Below are 22025 nucleotides of genomic sequence, written 5' to 3'. Positions count from 1 at the left end.
TTGAACCACCCTTGCATCTCTGGGATGAATCCCACTTGATCGTGGTGAATAATTTTACATATGTGTTGCTGTATTCTGTTTGCTAGTATTTTAGTGGGGATTTTTGCATCTATATTCATCAAGGATATCGGCCTGTAGTTTTCTTTCTTGGTTATATCTTTACCTGGTTTTCGTATCAGGATGATGTTTGCTTCATAGAATGAGTTTGGGAGTTTTGCGTCTGTTTCAATCTTTTGGAATAGTTTGTAAAGAATCAGCGTCCATTCCTCTTTGAATGTTTGGTAAAATTCTGCTTTGAATCCATCTGGTGCAGGGCTTTTCTTTGTTGGGAGCTTTCTGATTACAGCTTCAATCTCCTTTATTGTTATTGGTCTGTTCAGGTTTTCTACATCTTCATGGCTTAATTTTGGGAGCTTATGTGTGTCCAGAAATTTGTCCATTTCCTCACATTACTTGTGAAGCTTTTAAAAATTTTTTTAAAAAAATTAAATCAGAAAACATACCCACTCCAAAAAGTGTGGGGAAAAAAGAATGTAATATGGTGTGTTATATAGCCAAATACCCACCCTTCAGATTTAAAAGATATTAAAATTTAGCATATTTGGGTTTTTTTTCCTTTTAGACATAATACCTTAAAAATACCACTAACCACCACATCTCTTTCATCTCTCCTCCTCCCAGAACAAAACATTTTTGTGAAGTTGGTACGGTGTTTATCATACATATTTCATGCTTTCATATTTATGAATCCAAAAGCAGTATATCAACGTTTGTGCATGTGTAAAAATATGTAGTCTTTTGCTACTATGTTTCTGTTTTTTAATTCATTTTTTTCATTGTACATGTTTATGGGGTACAATTTATTGTTTCAATACATGCATATATTCTATAATGATCTAATCAAAACCGTTAGCGTATCTATCACCTAAACATTTATCATTTCTTTATGGTGATAGCCAAAAAAGAGGATCTTGAATGTTATGTTGGAATATACAATGCAATATTATTAGCTGTTGTCACCCTAGATCACCAGAACATATTCTTCTTATCTAACTGTAACTTTGTAACAGCCTACCAACATTTCCCCCACCCCCCTATATCTTCCTTCACTCAACAATTATATTTGAGATTATGCTGACACATACGTATCTAGTTTATTCATTCTAACTGTTCCATAACAGTATTTTTTGACTTAACCATGGTTTACTTATTCATTCCCTTATTTTGGGACAATTTAATAGTTTCCAAAATATTCTGTCTGGAAACAGTGCTGCAGTCAGTGCTCTTGTTCCTGTCTTCTTTGCACACATGCCTTCATTTTTCCAGGATATAATCGTGGAAGTGGAGGTGCTGCTCTCGGGATATACTGGTCTGCAGCTTTACTAGGTACAGTATTGTCAAATTGTTCTCCAAAGTGGTTCTACCAATTGGAGCTTTTTTGATGTGCAGCTTCTAGTGCTGCAGTCTCAGAGTTTCTGACTGTACATAGGTGTGAGTTGTCTGGTGTGGGTTTTGGGCACTGGCAAGTGTGTGTGTGTGTGTGTGTGTGTGTGTGTGTGTGTGTTTTAAGTGCCACAGTTGATTCTGATGAGAATCCAAGGCTGAGAAACCACCATGTTAGACTGGCAACTCCATGAAGGCAGGAGCTGTATTTATTTTAATCACTGTTAATTTCCCAGCTGTCAGCATGGTGGCTAGCACATATGTGGTAGATGCTCAATATAAATTATTGATAAATGAATGAAGAAATGTAGCTTGGTAGAATGGAAGAATTGCCTTTCAGTAGAGCAGCTCCCCTCCAATTTTATTATGCATAGGAATTACCTGGGGATCTTGTTAAAATGCAGTTTCTGATTAAGTAGGTCTTGAGATTTTATATTTCTAACAACCTCTCTCATGATGTAGATGCTGCTGGTTTGGGTGCCACATTTAGTGCAGCAAGGCCCTGTGAAAAAAACAAAATAGTTTTTTCTTCCATATAATTGATAAGTGGAGGAGTTGGAAATTTGGAATCCTGGTTGGTAAATATCAGAGCCTATATTTCTTCATCCCTTTACGACTGTTGGGAAAATAGAATAGTTTGGTCACGGCTCTCGCCTCGGGTCCAGTTGGGTGTGGTTCAGCATCCTTTGTAAGCAAATTGTGTGTGTGTGTGGAGTTGGTGCACACATGTGCCAATGTATCTTCTTGCTTTTGTTGCTATTCTTGTGTTCTTCAGAGAGAGAGAGGAGGTTAGTGAAGCAGGAGGGTGGACGTCAGCCTCAGGCGTCCACCTGGCGCAGCCATGCTTCCCAACCTATGGCTCCAAGGACCTTTTGTCCCATTACCTAGCTCATAGACCTGCGTGAAGGGGTCTGGCATGTGTGGTGTCTGGTGGGTGACTCAGCCTGGCATTTGTTGACCCAGTCTGTGAATGGGATTGAGGGGTCTGGGAGCTCCAGACCCAGCCCTAGCTAGATAATTGACATCAGTGCAGGGTTACCAGCAGGTAAAAGAGCCTGACAACTGGCGTGGTTGCCTAGCTTTACAATTGGTGTCACGAACAGGATTAAGAGCACTACAATTGGTGATGTTGACAGGATTCCAGACATCAGCCACAGCAGACCGTGATGACAAACAAAGGCAGATGTAAAATACCTTCCTGACAGCTTTTTTGAGAATCTCAAAAGAGGTCCTGCCCATGGAAGCACTTTGTGAGCTGTGATGCCCACATGCATGTGACATTTCATAATTACCCTCACTCTTAGTGAATTCATATTTTCTTTCAGTTTGCTCAAAGTACAAAGCCGTTGGTATTGCAGGATCCAGTAAAATTCTGCTTTCATTTTGGCCTGCTATCTACAGATAGTGGGGCATTTTGGCAGGTGCGGCATCAGGGAAGGAGATTGGGCAAAAGCAGAGGCAAAATTCACTTCATGGTTTGATTCTGACTGTGGGTGCTGCAGAGGTGGAAGGTCCCTTCTCACTGTTTTTGTGGTATCAGGAGAAACAGAGAGAGGCCCACAGCTCTTTCCTAATTAGCTCTACGCTGTAGCAGGTGACAGGACAGTAAGGAGCCTCTCTAATTTATTTCCCAAGTCAGACACTTCTTACAGTGAAAAGGAGATGCTCAAGATAATTATAAAGTTATTAATTGATCTACTATAGGTGTAATTCAAGCTATTCAGGGCAGACTGGACCTAGGATTATCATAAGCTTAAGCTACTACAGGATACTGCCATTTAAATACAAGATTTTAGGATGCTTTGGTAACTGGGGACCTTGCCTCATTGATCTAAGAGCAGCAGTGTGGTGTGGGGAAAAGAGGGCAAATAAAACTAAAATAAATAAATAAAGTGACATTCAGAGCTAGTGTATATGCCCTGGGTGGGGGTGGGAGGGTTGGGAGGGTTGGGAGGTGGAGGTATTACTATTCCCAAGCTTTTCTTCCACTGGAGAAAAACCCTGGGATGGATCAAGTTTCTTAGATCAGTAATTCTCAAATGTCCATTTGTTGTCCTTCACGGTTTTCACTGATCTGTTTACCACCTGAACTTATTTACTTAGTATTTTCCTTAAATCTGTTTACCTTATTTTAATCTAACCTCATTCTGTGCTAAAACATCTGTAAAATAATGGGTTTGATGAGCTAGTTTTACGCTTTTACAATATATATCAAAAACATAATTTCCAAAGTTAAAAATGTTCATACTTGTGCTACCTAGGGTGATGTCCCCTCCCTCCAGGATTCATGGCCCATAGTTTATAGTTTAGTTTGGGAGATACTGGCTTTAATAAGAGTTTTTGGGGTTTTGTTTTTTGACTTTTTTTTTTTTTTTTTTTTTTTTTTTTTTTTTTTTTTTTTTGTGGCTAGCCAATACAAGGATCCAAACCCTTGACCTTGGTGTTACAACTTCTCACTCTAACCAACTGAGCTAATCAGCCAATTCCCGATAAGAAGTTCTTTATGGTGGTTTAAATAACTGGCTATTGGAAGAGCTCTGTTCGTTAAACTGCTTTGCAGATTATGGGTCTGGTCAGTGTGCTTCCTTGAGAAGCAGGTTAGCAAACAGATATGATCTAGCTGGAGTTTCCATACCACTGTTGGTTGGGTTCGAGAGCTAGATGTTATCCACCCTCTCAAAGACTCCCTTCTCAGGCTTGACACGCGTGTGGTGAGAGAACTTATCTCCCTGCTCTGCTGTGGGGCATATATGGAGTTATTTAGGTCCTGTGCTGAGCCTGCCTAGCTGTTTTATTACTGCTTGCTTCTAGTGCCCCTCTTTTTTCCATTAGCGAAAGAGCTTAAACACTACAGTGGACGAGCCCTGAGCTAGGAATCTGAAGTCCTGGGCTCCAGTCACTATCTGGCTTTAGTGATGGTGAGGAGGTCACTTAGGTCACTCAGGGTCTATCAAATAAGAACCACTCCTGTTGGGGAGCAGTGATGAAAAGATGAGCATGTTTGTAAACTAGCCATGGCTTCTAACCAAGGAGGACCAGGGAAGGGGTTGGCAGGAAGACAATAGGAAGAAGCTGTGATTTCTGAGCAAACGTCGTTGAAAGACGCAGTGCTGATAGTGTGTGGCCATGCTTTTGTGGTCATCAGTCAAGATGTAATGTTTTTCCTCTTGCTGATAATGAGGGCACATCATGTAGTAAAAGGTATTTAGTCTTCTAATGAGCTTATAACTGATTTGTGTTAGTTGGTATACACAGTTAGGCGTCCTAACAGAAATGCACGAAGCACTATGTTCAGTTTTTTTCTTTTTAAAATATTTAAAGTTTTTGTAGGTAATATAAGTTCATATGGTAGAAATTTCAAAATGTGCACAAGGATATATGTTGGAAATAGACCCACTATTCAATTCTAGTCTCTGGCGTCTAACAATATTTATAGTTTCTTATGCTTCCATTTAGAGGTTTCTTAAGCATATACAAGCAAATATGTTTATGTTTTCCCCTTAGTTTTTAAAAACACAAATAGTACAGAGAGTAGTTACTGATCTGTCCTGATCTGCCCCTTGCTTTTTGTATCTTGGAAGAGGGTCTCTGTAAAGAGCATCCTCATTCTTTTTTATGGCTGCAGAGTATGCAATTGCTTGAATGTATTGAATTCACTTAACCAGGCCCCCCACTGACTACCGGGGCATGTAGGTAGTTTTCCAGTCTTTGGTTTTTGCAAACAGGCTACAAGGAACAACTTTGTCCATACATCATTTTGCATGTGTAGGAATATATCTGCTGACTGACTTCCTAGAAATGGATTTGCATTTGTAACTTTAATGGATTTTACCAGATTGCCCACCACCAGCAATATGTGCAACTCTTGCTGCCTGCAGCCTTGCCAAATCACTTTGCTATCCAAAACCCTTTTGATCTTTACCAGGAGGGGGAAAATGGTGTCTTGGTATATTTTTAGTTTGCATATCTCTTTACTGTTATTAGAAGTAAGCTCGAGCAGCTATTCACATGCTTAAGGAAATAAACTCAATTTCATTGAAATGTTTTGCTGTTGGCAATTATTTTCAAAGTCTGTAGGGAAGGACCAGTTTTATTGTTATTTTTAATCTGTCTCAGACCAATATTTTTGTAAAACACAATAAAAAGGAATCACTGGCAAAATGGAATAAAAACCCCAAAGATAAATAAAACAGAAATCTCATCTTTTTATTCCTAAACTTGACAAATACAAAATTACTCTATCCACTCATTACGTATATATATTCTCAGTTTCTGAATTTAGCTCACAGCAGAGTTTTAATGCTTTGAGTAACTGTTATTAGTCCATTTCTGTTGCTTAAAACAGAATACCTGAAACTGGGTAAGTTATAAGGGAATGAAACTTATTTCTTATAGCTTCAGAGGCTGGGAAGTCTGAAGTCCAGGGAACACATCTGGTGAGGGCCTTCTGTGTGAGAACTCTCCATAGCAATGCAGGGTGTCACATGGCAAGAATGGGCTGAGCAAGAGAGCTAGCCTCCTCACTTGCTCTCCTTATAAAGTCATCAGAACCACACTCGTTACTTCATGAAAGGATCAATCCATTCACTAGGGCATAGTCCTGTCAATGTAATCACCTCCTAAAGGCCCCACCTTTCAAATACGCAACTGGATTTCCCATCCTCAACACTGTTACAGTGGAGATCAAGTTTCCAGTACATGAACTTTTGGGAGACACATTTGACCCATAGCAGTAGCATTGCCGTAAAGGACTCCTTGCTTATCTCTTTTCTCCCATTGCCATCCTATTTGGGGGTGGGAGAAAAGCGTGCAGAATTTTATATTTTATGTTTCACAATCAGTACATTTTGTTTCATTACATTAGATTACAATATCCCTGATGGTAAAGATGCTAATCCAGAAAAAATTGCTTCCCAAAGGCAAGGATGCCATGCAAACACATTCAGGCATGTTGACTCCTTCAGTTCTCCCTGTACTGTGAGGTGGGGATGCAGGTATTGTGGTTTTTACCAAGGAAGACCTAAAGGGTAGATGGGAGGAGGAGCAGATGAAATCACCCTGTTAATAAAATTTGCAGAGCTGGGGCTTTCCCAGTATCCCATGCCCCCCCACAATGCCTTTCTGGAAAGTGATGGGAAGCAAACCTTCGAATAAAGGAGGAGTTTAAGAGATGTCATAATCGAGGAAGCATCTTGGTGACTTTGTAGAATACTGACTGTGAATGACAATTTTCTCTTTTTCCACTTTCAGTTAGAAACCAGACATGGGCCCAGTATGTAGTCCTTGTTCTGCTTTTGAGTTGAAATTTTAGCTTTATGTGAGGACTTCCATGTGTTATCTCTAACTACGTGGAGAATTGTTTTACCAGCCAAAGCCTCTGGCTATTCTTTAATGTTCCTTCATATAATAACTTGGGATCACTATGTAGTCAGACATCCCAGCGACAGCTTTCTTCAGTGGCAGATGTTTTGGCTACTGTGTATGATTATTAGATGGAGTCATGTTGAGGTTTTTTCAGAGTTATTTTTCCCTGTTCAGTATCACATAAGGCATGGAAATTATATGCTATCATAGTGCAGAATGGAAATACCCTTTGACTGCCTTGTGGATAGTTGGCCCCCTGTTAAAGCCTGGAGTGGAGCAGGTTGTTGAACCAGGAGTTGGGGTAGTAGAGTAATGGTATTCAAGTCATAGGTTCACTGCCTCATACTAACACTTGACCTTGGCAAGTCACTTAACCTCCATTAACCTCATTTCCCTCACCTATAAGATAGGTATAGTGGTTCCCGTCAGTGACATATCTGGCAGGGAGACTTACATTCATTGTTGTTCAGTGGGACAGGGGATCTGTGGTGACCTGTCTGCTAACTAAGCAGCATTTGCATTTGTAGCCACTCTGGGTATGTGCCTGGGGGTTAGGTAATGTGATAGCTGGTAGCCAAAATGAACATGCTCAGATACAGCCCTGTTTCTCTACCCAGTTCCTACATTTGCAGCTAAGGAGTTACTAAAAATGTGAATGAAAAGATCCTCTCCCCTGACTGCAGTCAAGGACTTAGACTCAGGAACTGAATGACCTTGGTTTGAATCCTGGCTCTGCCTTTACTGGCTTGAGTGAGCTTGGGCAGGTTCCCTCCATTTTTTAATGTGTAGAATGGGGATATTACAAATAATCTGCCTTGAATTAGTGGGCAAAATTAAGTGAAGTTATCTTAACAACGAGTGGCACATAGTGCTTACTCTTCCCTTGTTTCCCAAGTTTATTCAATCAGCAAATTTATCAAGTGCCTTCAATAAGCCAGACACTCTACTAGGTGCTGGTAAATAAATTAGACACAGTCACTGCCCTTAAAGAGCTTATGGTCTAGTGTAGGCATTAGCTTTTCTTTAAAGGGCTAGACAGTAATTATTTTAGACTTTGTGGGCCATAATGTCTCTGTCTCAACTATGTAGCTCTGCTACCATATTGTGAAAATAGTTGCAGGAAGTAAATGAATGGTCATGAGTGGTTTCAATAAAACTTTATTTACAAAAACAGTTGGCAGGTCAGATTGGGCCCATGGGCTGTAATGTCTAGTGGGAAGACAGATGTTAAATAATCACAAACAATTATGCTGTTACAAATTGTAATGAGTGTTAATGAAGGAACATACAGGATTCTGTGAGAGTGAAGTGTCAGGGCAGGTAGCTTTGAAGAAGTGATGCGGATGCCGGGGGTAGGGGGTACAGGCAGAGGGGACACCTCTAAGGGGCCAGAGAACTGGCCTCACTAGTTCTGCACCAGAAGTCTCAGAATCACAATCTGTATTTATGTCTTTTAAAGGCATGACAGATATTCCGCAGCTTTCTTTGGATAAAAAATATAATGATTTTTTTTTTCTCAATATAATTCATGCCAACTTTCTCCTACCCCCTGCCCCCAATAATCCCCATATCAAGAGATGAGCTATATTAGTATATTAACACATTTTGTTCTGCATATTTCTGGTACTTTCTCCCTCTCTCTCTGTTGCATTGTTTTTGTTAAATTATTGTCAGGATCTATCCAAGAATTTAGAAGTAGGGAAGTAAGATTGTACATTATTCCATTATTAGGTGTGAAATGATTTACTCCTTAGAATTCATTTTTGCTTTTTGACACTGTTTTCTCTTCTTGCCTTTTAAAACTTGACATTTTGGCTAGGTGAAGATTCACAGCCTTTGAAATAATTTTGAAGAAAAAAAACTTTTCCTCTTGTCTATATACATCTCATCTCCCCTGTCTCCTGGCCCTAATTGTATGTTTCCTTTAAACAGGTTGCAGTACTCTGTAGAGATTTTACAAAAAAGGATTTGTATGTTCTCATTCTAGAATACATGTATTTTGAGGGGTGTCTCAGAGGTAGGGGTTCCTCTGTACAACTTTGTGACCCCTTTAATTTTTTCAGTTCTTTAGTTCTTTTGTTTTTTTGTTGGTGTTGGTTTGGTTGGTTTGGGGATCCAAACCCTTGACCTTGATGTTATCAGCACCATGCTCTACCGAGTAAGCTAACAGGCCAACCATTTCTTCAGTTGTTACAGTTTTGTTGTCCTAAGGAGTCTGCCTTCTTGAGAGTAGTGGTTGAGGGCACACACTCTGGAGCCCCACTGTGAGTTTAAACCCAGTACCACTACCTACTAGCTCTGTGAACTTGGATGAGGTTACTTATGCTACCTGCGTCTCAGTTTCCTTATCTCTAAAACAGGTACGAAACCATGCATGTATTTAAACAACACACTGTACCCCACAAAAATGTACAAGTAAATGTTAAAATAAAATCAGTCAATCAGTAAAATGAAGACAATAATGGCATCCACCTCATAGGGTCATTGTGAGGATTAGAATGAGTAACATACACATAAAGTCCTTAGAACAGTGACTGGACACAGTAAATGCTATTTATGAGTTTTCTATTATTATTGTTATTATTAATTACATCGAAGGTACCAGAGGCCATAATTCCTTCTTAACCATCCTTGAATTCTGGTGCGTGGCTCCCAACTCACCCTGAGATCTTGGGCAGTATCCTTCATTTTTGCTTCCACTTTCTTCATAAGGCTGTGGGAATAGCATTTGTCATCAAAAGTCTGGGAATACTAGTGCTTTTGAAAACTAGTCCTTTATGTGCTTATGTACTTTGAAAACATGATATGTAAACTAGCTTTTTGAACATAGGCCTAAAAATGTGGTTTTAGCAGCAACATTCACTTCTGTCATCTATTTTAATTCATGGTCTATAATTAATAACTTATTCTCTGTGTATAAACTTGAAAGGGAGGTTGTGTGTCCTCAGATGCAGATAAATGAGTTGCCTTGGGGAGATCTTGGGCCAGTAAGTTTACTTCTCTGGCCCTTGATTTTTTCATCTGCGACGTGGTCTAGCTAATCTCCAGGGACCCTTCCTGATCTCTGTGTTTTTGTTTTAGGCACCCCTGTATTATGGCAATGTTCTTATTGGTTTTTACAGACCTTGTAATGCCATTGTTCTGATTACTTCCTGGGCAAGGATGTGTCTCTTTTGCCACCCCCATCCCCACCCCCCACTCCCAAGGAAGAAATTCTAACTTGTTTTCCTTATAAACTGCTTTTAAAATTGCTTTAAAAAGAAATTCCTTTCTATACCCATCTCAGATATATATGACTCATCCTGCCTGGGTTTTTGTTATTGTTGTTGTTTGTTTTGTGTTTTGGTAGCACCCCTTGGCAATCATAGAATTTCTTTCAGAGGTGCTTGGAAGAGCTAACATTATAGGCTTCTTGTTGGAACTTGTCCCAGCTCAGATGCTATTTTTAATAAGTTGGCTGTATTGTTTTTCAAAGGTTACCACATTTTTTACTGATGGAAATAAGAGCTCTATGTTTCTTATGCTTCCAGACCCTGTGATTTACCCCCATAAATAATGTTCTTTGTTCCGCATCTGGTCATATAGCGATTATTTTTCAGTGCCTCCCATTTGCCTTCTGTGCCACTGTGCTGGGTGCTAGCAAGGAAAGTGTCTCCTCCTGGGTTTGCAATGAACTTTACAATTTGCTTAGTGCTGGGCCGGCCCGGTGGCGCACTGGATAGTGCGCCGCTTGGGAAGCGCGGCGGCGCTCCCGTCCGAGGGTTCGGATCCCACATACAGACCGGCTCCCACTCGCTGGCTGAGCGAGGCGCGGGAGCGGCACTGAGGCTTGCAATCCCGTTGCCGGTCCCCAGTCCGGTGCGGGGGCAACACTGAGGGTTGCGATCCGTTGCCGGACACGGAAAAAAGACAAAAGACAAAAAAAAAAAAAAAAAAAACAATTTGCTTAGTGCTGACAAAATTCCTGGTTTTGCTTCATTCTTTCTGCCATCCTGAGGGATGGGCAGGCTGGATATCAGCGACCTGACCTCTCAGCCAGGAAACTAAGGCTGAAGAGAGGTTAAGTGTCTGAAATCAAAGGCAAATTTATATTAGGGGAAAAAAATGGCCAAATACAACTCCAAGATATGTGCTGAAGTCCTTAGGTAACTGGTTTGCAGGGCATTAGCTTACTAATTTTTTTTTTAATTTATTAAGTTTTTAATACAAAAATAATATATGCTAATAGTGATAATTCAAACAGTTGAGAAGATAAAAAGAAAACCCCTTTGTGACCTCTTCATCTCCCAGCCCCCATCCCCAACACAAGTATTCTTTCAGGAATTTCCATTAAAACATAGGTTTTGAATCCAATGGCCTAATCTGCTTTGTTCACCTCTGTCCCTCAGTGTAGAATAGTGCTGGGCACAAGACAGGGCTCAGTGTCTGTCGATTGAATGAATGACATTTCTAGTATCTTAGGCAAATTTTCATGGCAGTACCTGCAGAGCAACTTTACTTTATAAAATAGAGACATGGTATTTCATCATATGGATTCCAGTAATTATTAGCGGTTCAAGTTATTTCTATTTTTTTCTGTTATAAATCTTGCTGTAAGGTCCATGTGAGACGTTGCCTGCTGATTGTCCCCTCTACATCCATTTCTCATTTCTAGTGTAACAGAAATTTTAACTGGTTGTCGGTGTTAGGTAAAGACCACCTTTGCCAAGCTCCCTTGCAGCTAGGTGTGGCCATGTGACTAGATTAGATTCTGGCCAGCGGGATTGTGAGCAAAAGTAACAAGTGCAGCTTCCAGAAGCATCCTGGAAAGGGAAGGAGGAGTCACTCCCCTCCTTTTCTGCTTTCCCTGGCAGAGGTTATTTGATGGTACAAGTTGGAGTAGCCATCTTGGTTCCAAAGATAGAAGCTCACTCTTGAGAACGACAGAGAAGCAAGATAAAAGAAGCCTGAGTCCCCGGTGCTGCAGAGCTGCCATATCAGGCCTGCACAGCATCCTCTTGAACATTATAGGGAGGAGAGAAATACATTATCAACTTGGTTAAGCCACACTTATATTATTTGGGTCTTTGTTACAGTCTCTCAATTTTTTTCCATCTACGTGAGTATGCATGTAGAATAAACTGCTTAAAGTAGAATTGCAGGGTTTGAGGATATGGTCATTTGAAACTTTGGTTGATACTGCCTAATCAATCTTTAAGCATTCATCATCATCATCAACTTGTGAAACATTTCCCATCATGTCTATGCCCTTTTATCATGTAGACATTTACATTTAACATATTTAACCCCCAAATCTGTTAAAGATGCACAAAGATTCATGTTACCAGTGGAAGCTAGCATGTGAAGCAAGGGTTTGTTTCCATATGTCATTATCAGTGGCATTCTGTATCCATGGAAACCAATTCCTAGAGTGTGTATCTAAAAGAGAAGGGATGATGGGGAAGTGGTAGAGGGTACCACTTATGCCTCACTGAACAGTACGCAGGGTGAGCACACATACCTATGTCCAAATGGTCATGCTCATGGAAGCTACTCAAACAGCCCTAACCATCTGTCCACACATCCATCCATCCAGCAGGTATTGTGGGCCTACTGTGTGCTATCCCCTGAGAATGCAGTACTGGGCAGGTCAGACATGGTCTTTGCTCCCGTGAGGTACAGTTTAGGGGATAGGACAGATGTTAATAATTACATAAGTAAGAATTAGAATATATAAGGGTTACATACAGGGTGGTATGAGTGGGAAGTGGAGGTTGGGGAGGGGATGTATTAGTTTCCTATTGGTGATGTAAAAAATTATCATAAATTTAGTAGCTTAAAAAGATACAAATTTATTATCTTGTAGTTCTGGAGGTAAGAAATCATAAAATCATAGTGGGCAGGGCTGTACCTCTCCTGGAGACTCTGGGGAGAACCTGTTTCCTACCGTTTCCAGTTTCTGGAAGCTGCCTGCGTTCTTGGCAACAGCCCCTTCTGCCATCTTCGAGGCCAGCAGCGTACCATCTTCAATCCCTCTATCCAACCTTTGCTTCCACTATCACATCTCATGACTGTAAACCTTGTGCCTCCTCTCACAAGGACACTTGTGATTATACTGGGTCCATCCAGAGAATCCAGAATAATCCTCCCATCTCAAAATCTTTAATTTAAACGTATCTGCAAAGTCCCTATTGCCGTGTAAGGTAACATAATCACTGGTTCCAGGGATTAGGGTCTGGGCATCTTTGGGGAGGGCCATTATTGCATCTGCCACAGGGGCTGGCTTAATCTCGGGGTGGTGAGTTATGCATTCCCCAAGGAGCTGATCCTTCACCCAGGCTTGCAGGCCGACAGGATACAGGCAGGTGTAGGAGCAGGGGAAGAGCGTTTTCACACGATAGTGGGAAGAGTGTTCACATGATGGTGGGAAGGAGCTCGAGGTGACTGAGGAATAGAAGGGCCATTGGCACAGGCACAGTGAACGGGAGGATGAGTGACAGGAGATGAGGTTGGAGACAGCAGATTTGTATTTAAAAAGAGCACTTTAGCTGCAGTATTGATAGTTGGGTTAGAGGTGGGTAGGGTCGATGTCAGGCATGACCCCGAGGTTTCTTGAATGTGCCACAGGAGACGGGCGTTGTCATTTACCAATCAGGGAAACACCACACTAGTGAAAACTCTAATTTTGGTGAGATTGCTTTTGAGGGCCTGTATACCAAGCAAGTGGAATACCAGTGTTCATGCAGTCTGTAGCTCACAAGTGAGGTTCTGTAATGCAGATAAAAGAGTTGGAAGTGGTTGCCTTGTAGCTGCTGATTGCCCCGACCCAGGAGAGGGAGGCGTGGGGAGGGGGAGGTGGGCCTTGGACAGATCCTGGAAAAAGCCAGCCATCTAAAAGCACCCCCTGGAGTTTGCCATGTTTGGAGCTCATCAAGGATGAAGTGGGGAGAGTCCAGAAGGGTTTTTTTTTCAAGGAGAGGTTTGGAGGTGAGGAAGAAGAGACAAGTCTTATGGAATGCTGAGCACTGTCTAGTACACTTTTATATCTGGTTCTATAGTGGTCTGCAACTTTCACTGTCTTTGAGCATTTTTTTTTTTTTTTTTTTTGTGGCTGGCTGGTACAGGGATCGAACCCTGGATCTTGGTGTTATCAGCACCATGCTCTAACCAACTGAGCTAACTGGCCAGCCCCGAAGACAAGTCTTAAAGAAGATTTTATTATGAAAAACCTCAAACATACTGTGTTAATTTCCTATTGCTGCTGTAACCAATTACCATTACCTTGGTGGCTTAAATAATACTCGTTTATTACCACACAGTTCTGGAGGTCTAAAGTGAGACTCACTGGGATGAAATCAAGGTGGTGCAGGGCCACGTCCTGAGGCTCTCATGGAGGCTCCATTTCCTTGCTGTTTCTGGTATCTGGAGGCTGCCTGCTTAGGCTCTGGCTCCTTCCTCTGTCTTCAAAGCCAGCAATGGCGAGTCGAGTCCCTCACACATGGCATCACTCTGATCTGTTCTTCTTCTCTCTCCCACTTTGAAGGATGCTTGTGATTACTTTGGACTCACCTGGATAATCCAGGACAATCTCCCTATTTTAAGGTCAGCTGATTAACAAATTCATTCCATCTACAGCCTAAGTTACCCTTTGCTGTGTAAGGTAGTGTATTCATTAGTTCTGGGGGTCAGGACAAGGACATCTTTGGGGGACTATTATTCTGCCTACACACGTATATGTAAAAGTATAAACAGGATAGTACATGTTTCCCCACACACCCATCACTCAGCTTCAACCACACACCTTCATCCCACTCCCCACCCCCCACTGGATTATTTGAAACAAATCTTAGAAATCATCCTGTCCATCTGTGCATGTTTCAGAATAGACGGTTGTTTAAAGAAGTTCAGCTCTGAAGGGAAGTGAGAAAGAGGTAACTGGGGGAGATGTATGGGGAAGAGAGAGAGAGAGAGAGAGTGTGTGTGTGTGTGTGTGTTTGATATGGGAGATGCTGAAGCATGTTTAAATTCTGATGGCAAGGATCTGTTAGAAGGGGAGGGATTGGCCTTGGACAAGAGAGACATCTCCATCGTTAACAAGAGAGGGGTACTTAGGCTTGTGCGTAGGAAGTTAAGGAGTTCCTGTCTCCTGGTTAAATTCTTTTTTTCCTGTTCAGTGGGAGGGATAAAGAGGATGTTGAAGTTTTGGGAACCTTGGGGAAAGTTGAAAATAGTCATTGTGGAGCGGAGAATGAATTTGCTAGAGGAATGTTGGAATGTGGGATGTGTTGAGGGTCACTTGAATTTGGTGAATTCTAGAAAATCTCAGCTTGGTTGTTTGACTTTTTTTCCCAGTAGCATTGCACATTTGTCTGGGTGTATGTTCAGAGAAGGTGTATAATTCGGTTCATCCTAGGTTGGTTTTTTTGCCAGATGGTATGGCCAAAGGAGAGGGTAAAGAGTATCTAGAAGAGCAATTGAAATCACAATCCATGCTCTCAGGAAGTAAAGGAGTGACCATTCTAATGGGGTTTAAGAGTGGCTGTGGGGGGATGCTGACAGAGGCCAGCAGGCAGAGCTGAGCTTGTGGGGGCTGTGGGTGGCTGGAGCTGAGGATTTCAGGGTGGCACCAGGTCCAGGGTATGAATTTGGGAGTGGGTAGCTAAAGTGGAGCAGAATAAAAATCAGTCGGAAAATAGGATGTGGAGGTGCTGAAAGAACAGGGTTTGGGGTGGCTCATCCACAGGGATGTCGAAACCATCTAGGGAGATGGGAATGGTTGAGCTGTATAGGTAGGTCTTCCATGGATGAGGGGGTCAGCCAAGATGAGGAGAAAGGAAGGGGTTTGTACCATGGTAAGAGGAATGGGCTTCGGAAAGGTGCATGTGTAATGGTCTGGAAGCAGCACCAAGGATCACTTCTCCTCCTGACCCTTCCCAACCCTCATGTGTGTTGTGCAAGAGAATAAGCAAGCTCCACCTGAAGGGTGGCCAGGAAGCACTGGCTCAGGGAAGAGCCGGGTCTCAGTGAAGACCCGACTCACTTTCTTCTTTCGCTGTGCTGCGTGGGACTCCCACACACTGCCTGAGTGGTCCCTGCCTCCTGAGGATTTCTCTTGAACACTGCCCCCTGGGTCACTGCCTTTAGTGTGAGTCATCCCCTTGCTCCCCCATTCCCAAGTAGGAAAATATTATGATAGGTAGAAAAAAAGCAGACTCGGCTAATAATTTCCAAATAGCAAAAATCATGGATTAACTTGAATATATTGCTACCTTATAAAGAAAGATTTAATAAGATCTATCTTCATGTGTTATACTTTTACATCTTGACATTCCTCCTGGGCTCTAAGCCATATTTCTAATTTTGTTTGAGAAATGGCTATGGGTGTATTTAATATGCATTACATACATTGATTTATGATTGAGATATGTAACTTTACTGAAGATTTTTAGTGATTTTTGTCTATACCATAAAATCCTGACATAATTTGATGTGTTATTTCAAAAATTTAATCTTGTATGTGGGGTCACATTATTGTGAAATGCAGTGACCACCCCTCCCACCACCCCCTTACACACTCTACATATATTTCAATATATTGAAACCATGATACACACAAATAACCATTGAACAAAGTCTCAGATTGATGGAACAGTATAAAGGACCAGTGGAAACAGGAAGTTATGTTAAGGGGATACAGTTTGACATTTCTGCTGTAGTTCTGTTTTGCTTAGAGTTGGGTTATTTTGCATTTAATGTTTGCATGATGATAAGTGACCATTTTGACTGGTTCTCAGCCTTTTTTGGCCATTTCTTCCTTTGAGAGGAGAGTCAAGAATAAGTAGCAGTAGCAGATTTTTTTTTTTTTTTGTAAAACATAAGTCTTTTTCTTTGTAAAATACCTACTTTTCAAGTCTTTGACTTTCTGTGAGCTGTGAATCTTGTATGACAGTCTGAGAATGTGAGAAGGCTATAGAATGATGACAGAACTGTGGTAGAAGTGGAGCCTGATTCTGCCCGCTTCTCAATCTGTTTACCTTATTGGACTGAACTTTGTTACTTTTCCTAATTCCCGCAGACTCATCCAGGCCTTGGGGAATAATAATAATTAATTGGCCGTGACTTATCCTTAGTGGGGCTCAGTAAATGGATAGCATTTGGTTAAGAGCGTAGAGTCCCAAGTCTGACTCCTGGGTTCAAATCCTAGCTCTACTGATTACTAACTGTAGACCTTGGGCAGATTTTTTAACCCTTCTCAGTCTTAAGTTCCCTGTCTTTTAAATGGGGATAATAATAGTACTTAGTTCATAGGATTGTTGTGAAAATAAGTAGCACAGTTCCTGGCACCTGGTAAGAGTGCCCAGTAGCTGTTATTATCATCATGTTGAAATGTCACATGGCTTACCAATTTGATGCATCTGGGAATTGTTAGGTTTTAAATTGTGGTGTTTTTTTTTTTTATTACTCACAATATTCTCTGGACATTTGCCTTCTTGGTAAGACCTTCCCTGCTCAGTGGATTTAAAGGTACAGCTGTCCACTCCCTACGCTTGCATGCCTCTCCACCCCTGCTCCTTGTCTCTATTTCTGTTCCCTGTATTTTTCTCCATTGCACTATCCCCTTCTAATATACTGTCCAGTATACTTGCTTTTTGTTCCAGGCTGTCTTCATTTACTAAAATGTGGACTCCATGAGAACAGGCATCTGTGTATGTTCTGTTTACTGTTCTTTTGTTGGTACCTCAGACCTAGAGAATAGCATCTGGCTTTGTGAGTGCACAGTAAATCTTTATCAGAATGAAGAAATTGACTTTGAAAGTGGTAATAGAAGTCTATACGCCATCAAATATTATCAAAACTGCTGCAGCTGTCTGAAATAACGATTTTAAAAACATTATTCAGAAGTTGTCAGCAATTATTTGCTCATTTGCCTAACTCAAACCTCTTCCTAATAGAAGATATTGAAGCTAGGTATGAGGGTATGAATCAATCGGATGCAGAGTGGAATAGGGCTGATATTATTAAATAACCTACTAGTGTACTTCTGACACCTTTTTTTTCAGCATGAACATCAGCAAACACCTTGTCGACCAGGGGATGTGCTTGTCTCAATAGTGGACTCTCTTAAGTATCATGTTATTTTCTTGTCTATTTTATATGCAACAGATCTTTTGCTGTTTGTCTCTTTTAGGGCACCAATGCCTCTGCTCTGGAAAAAGACATTGGTCCAGAGCAGTTTCCAATCAATGAACACTACTTTGGATTGGTCAATGTAAGTATTTAATATGTATTATTTTAATCAAAATTAATATTAATATTGTTTAATTTAATTATAATTATAATTAATATTGTTAGTATTTGAAGCAACTCTGCTGCCATCTTCATCATTACCAATTTTTAAATAATTGTTCATACTCATTAGTTAGTAGAAGTGACAAATGTTGGGGAGGGAGCAATTTAATCTATTTTTGAAGGTATGAGTTGTCCCAGAAAAAGGATTTAATTACTGTATTACTGGGTCAAAATCACATTTTTCTCCCTATGCTTTAAGGGATTTCCTTTGCACACATAACTTTCATAGTGATTTTGTTGCCCTTGTACCCAAATCTGCTTTTATATGCTCTCCTTTTATTGCCTGGTTGAGCTCTTCAGGCAATCTTTGTTTCAGTTTGCATTCCGTATGCGGTTACCAGTTCATCACCAGTAACTGTTTAACAATATAACTTGATACGTAAAGCAGGCTGGGTTTTAGGGGGAAAGCCGGGACCAGTTTATCTTGGAATTACTTGGCCTTATTTTCCTTGTGTTCAGCCAGAGTCCCTTGTATATGGCTAGGCTTAGCACGCTCTGCTTCCTTGATAAGTTGATGATAACCAAGTAAGAAGGTGGTATTACCCCCACTCTCATGAGGTTTCTTCTTCACCTGATCCTTTTTCTCTGGAGTGCAAGTTTTAAGTGACATGTGTTAATTCATAAACACCTGGTTTTCTGGAACAATTCCTCTGAGCATAGTCTGTTAGTGCTCAGGTGTGGTAAGTGGTAATTTCCACTGGGGAAGCTGATTTCTCTGGAGTGCAAGTTTTAAGTGACATGTGTTAATTCATAAACACCTGGTTTTCTGGAACAATTCCTCTGAGCATAGTCTGTTAGTGCTCAGGTGTGGTAAGTGGTAATTTCCACTGGGGAAGCTGATTTCTCTGGAGTGCAAGTTTTAAGTGACATGTGTTAATTCATAAACACCTGGTTTTCTGGAACAATTCCTCTGAGCATAGTCTGTTAGTGCTCAGGTGTGGTAAGTGGTAATTTCCACTGGGGAAGCTGATTTCTCTGGAGTGCAAGTTTTAAGTGACATGTGTTAATTCATAAACACCTGGTTTTCTGGAACAATTCCTCTGAGCATAGTCTGTTAGTGCTCAGGTGTGGTAAGTGGTAATTTCCACTGGGGAAGCTGGAAGTATTCTCTGCAAGTGAGTGCTGCCTGTGATATAATGGAAAAGACACTGTTTTCAATGTAACACAGACCTAGGTTTGAATTCTGCCTATGCTCCTCACTGGCTGTGTGATCTTGGCATGTTACTTGCCCTCCCTGAGCCTTCATTTCCCTATCTGTAAAATGAGGATCATAATGGTTTCTGCTTTTTGGGTAATAGGGAAGGATAAATGAGAGTGCCTATTTAAGACCCTGACAAGAGGCTGAAGCCCACTGTGGACACTTGGTAAACGATAGTTCCTTTTCTTTCCCAGGAGTTGTCCACTGGATCAGGGCCAAGCCCTGTGAAAGGGCATCTGGGCAAAGGTGGGATACTGAGTAGAAGAGAAAAGAATGGGAGGAGGAAAGCTAAGTACCGGAATATAGGGCATTGTGTTGGTAAAATACTGACTTCTGTAATTTTAATGCAAACTTCTTAGCCGTTGTGTATAGACCTCTGCTTAGCTCTATGAGGACAGTTATTCAAGTCATGGGAATTCTGCCCTGGCTAAGGAAAACACAAATGCAGATTGTGGAGGAAAAAAGAAGGCCATTTTCTAGTTTGTGGAAAAATTGTGAGATCTCTGTTTATTAATAGCTTCATATATGTTCACTTCACATGGTAATTTATGAAAGCTCCAGCTTCTCTGTAAAAAGAGGTTTGTCTCCTGTTACGTAATTATGTCAAAGTAGATTACAGTATAAAAATAGGAAGTGTGCTATCTTAGCGTACGTGGAAGTGCCATGTTAAGTATGGCAGAGCATCTGTCTGGCTCTTGGGTGAATGACACACAAGCCAACAACCAATTGTGAGGAGGTGTTCACATCCTATTTTAATCCTTCATGGCATTTTGTAATCTGTGTTATTGATCTTGTTATTTCCTTAGAATTTTTTCATTTTACTGTGTGTATCACTCTAAAGTGATACTGTCAGCTGTGTTCTCCCACAGAGTTGGTCTTACAGTCAGTTGAAAAGCAGTGAGATGAAGATTTTTCCCCACTGGAATCATGATCACAGTATCCGTGATTTGTGAGAGGCATGAGATATTACTGTGTGGGCCCTAATCTGATTGCAGGAGACCAGGAACTTAGGTGGTATTGGATTGGGACAGTTGCCACCTTGGCAGAAATAAGATGAAGGGTAGTTAGAAGTTGAGAGGCTGGGAAACTGAGAGGGTGACTTCAGGGTGCCCCCTCTTGCCTCTGTTGTTCTGGAGTAGGTGAGGAAATGTGCTCTGAGCGGATGCGCGGGGCCACAGGAATCTGGAAAGATGAAAATGAAAATAAGCCCCCGTTCAGTGAAGGCTGTTTCAGCTAAGCAAGTGGTTTCTAGTTCCCAGATTTCTTTTCGATTTGGATGTTTATTTTCCTCGTCATGGGAGTTTTGATGTGTTGCAATGTGGCATCTTTATTTAGCCAGCTGCTTTTCTGGGTCTCCATATTATGAAAAATTTTTTTTTCTTCTCCTTTAATGAGACCCTTTGGTAGGGTCTCATTAAACTTTTTATTGAAGCAGAGTGCTTATTACCACTTTTATGGGCTAGAAAAGCACCAACGTTACGTAAATTTTTTTTCATTGATAGGTAGTTGCTGGTGTTTAGAATAGTTAGCTAGTTTTCTAATATGGCAAGCTGGCCTCCAGTATGGGGAAACTTGGTCCAGTTCATGGAGGATGGCCATCTCTCTCTCACCAGCTGTCCAGAGGTGGCTTGTCTCTGGACACTGACTCGAGCCACCCCTGTTGTCCTTTGGCAGTTTGGAAACACATGCTACTGTAACTCCGTGCTTCAGGCATTGTATTTCTGCCGGCCATTCCGGGAGAATGTGCTGGCATACAAGGCCCAGCAAAAAAAGAAGGAAAACCTGCTGACATGCCTGGCAGACCTCTTCCACAGCATTGCCACACAGAAGAAGAAGGTTGGCGTCATCCCACCAAAGAAGTTCATTTCAAGGCTGAGAAAAGAGAACGGTGAGTAGTGAGGAACGTCATGTGTTTAAGGCTCTGAAATAAGGACGATTGACGGTTCTGTGTGGCCTCAAAATGAAGAGTTGTCATCTTTAAAAAGGGGATATTTCTTCTTCTCTACCCAGTGCACATAAAATAAAACTGGATTAGAAATATGCTTAAAAATGAAGATTTATCATCCCATTTTAGAATGATCTTTTTATTTGCTCCATTTTGGGTGGGGTCATTGTAAGAAAAAAGTAATGTCCAAGCCAGTCTTCTGAGTGGGATACTCATGGAGTAAATAGATTGATATAATAATTGAACAAAGTAGTACTGTCTTAGAAACTTGTCATAAATGGTTATAGTAAATGCACATTATCTAATTAGAGCCTCTGCTGTTTTAAAAATAATACCTCTGATTTTTATTTGCAGAAGACAGTTGAAGTATATCAAATTGGTATCTTTATATGATAAAAATATCCTGATTTTTCTGGTTTTTCCATTTCTGTTTTTGGGGGAAGTGGTGGTAGAAACTAGGTGTATATTCCAGAAGCTTTGTGTTGGTAATTTTTATGACTGTAGAAATGTTTGCTATGGCGGGCCGACCCGGTGGCGCACTGGATGGTGCGCCGCTTGGGAAGCGCGGCGGCGCTCCTGTCCGAGGGTTCGGATCCCACATACAGACCGGCTCCCGCTCACTGGCTGAGCGAGGCGCGGGAGCAACACCGAGGCTTGCGATCCCGTTGCCGGTCCCCGGTCCGGTACGGGGGCAACACTGAGGGTTGCGATCCGTTGCCGGACACGGAAAAAAGACAAAAGACAAAA

General features: G+C 41.3%; 1 protein-coding gene across 1 annotated transcript in view; it reads left to right on the top strand.

The window, feature by feature from the left end:
• The window catches only part of LOC103591397, a 40633-nt gene that overhangs the window by 10451 nt on the left and 8157 nt on the right, over positions 1-22025 (top strand). Inside the window, exons 2-3 of the mRNA XM_008573835.1 lie at positions 17975-18055; positions 21008-21221. Of these exons, the coding sequence (XP_008572057.1) occupies positions 17975-18055; positions 21008-21221 (295 nt within the window). The remainder of the gene's footprint in view (positions 1-17974; positions 18056-21007; positions 21222-22025) is intronic.

Source organism: Galeopterus variegatus, unplaced genomic scaffold, assembly GCF_000696425.1.
Source record: "Galeopterus variegatus unplaced genomic scaffold, G_variegatus-3.0.2 Scaffold969, whole genome shotgun sequence".
Taxonomy (NCBI): Eukaryota; Metazoa; Chordata; class Mammalia; order Dermoptera; family Cynocephalidae; genus Galeopterus; species Galeopterus variegatus.
The sequence above is the reverse complement of the archived record's forward strand: the minus strand, read 5'-3'. Positions and strand labels throughout refer to the sequence as shown.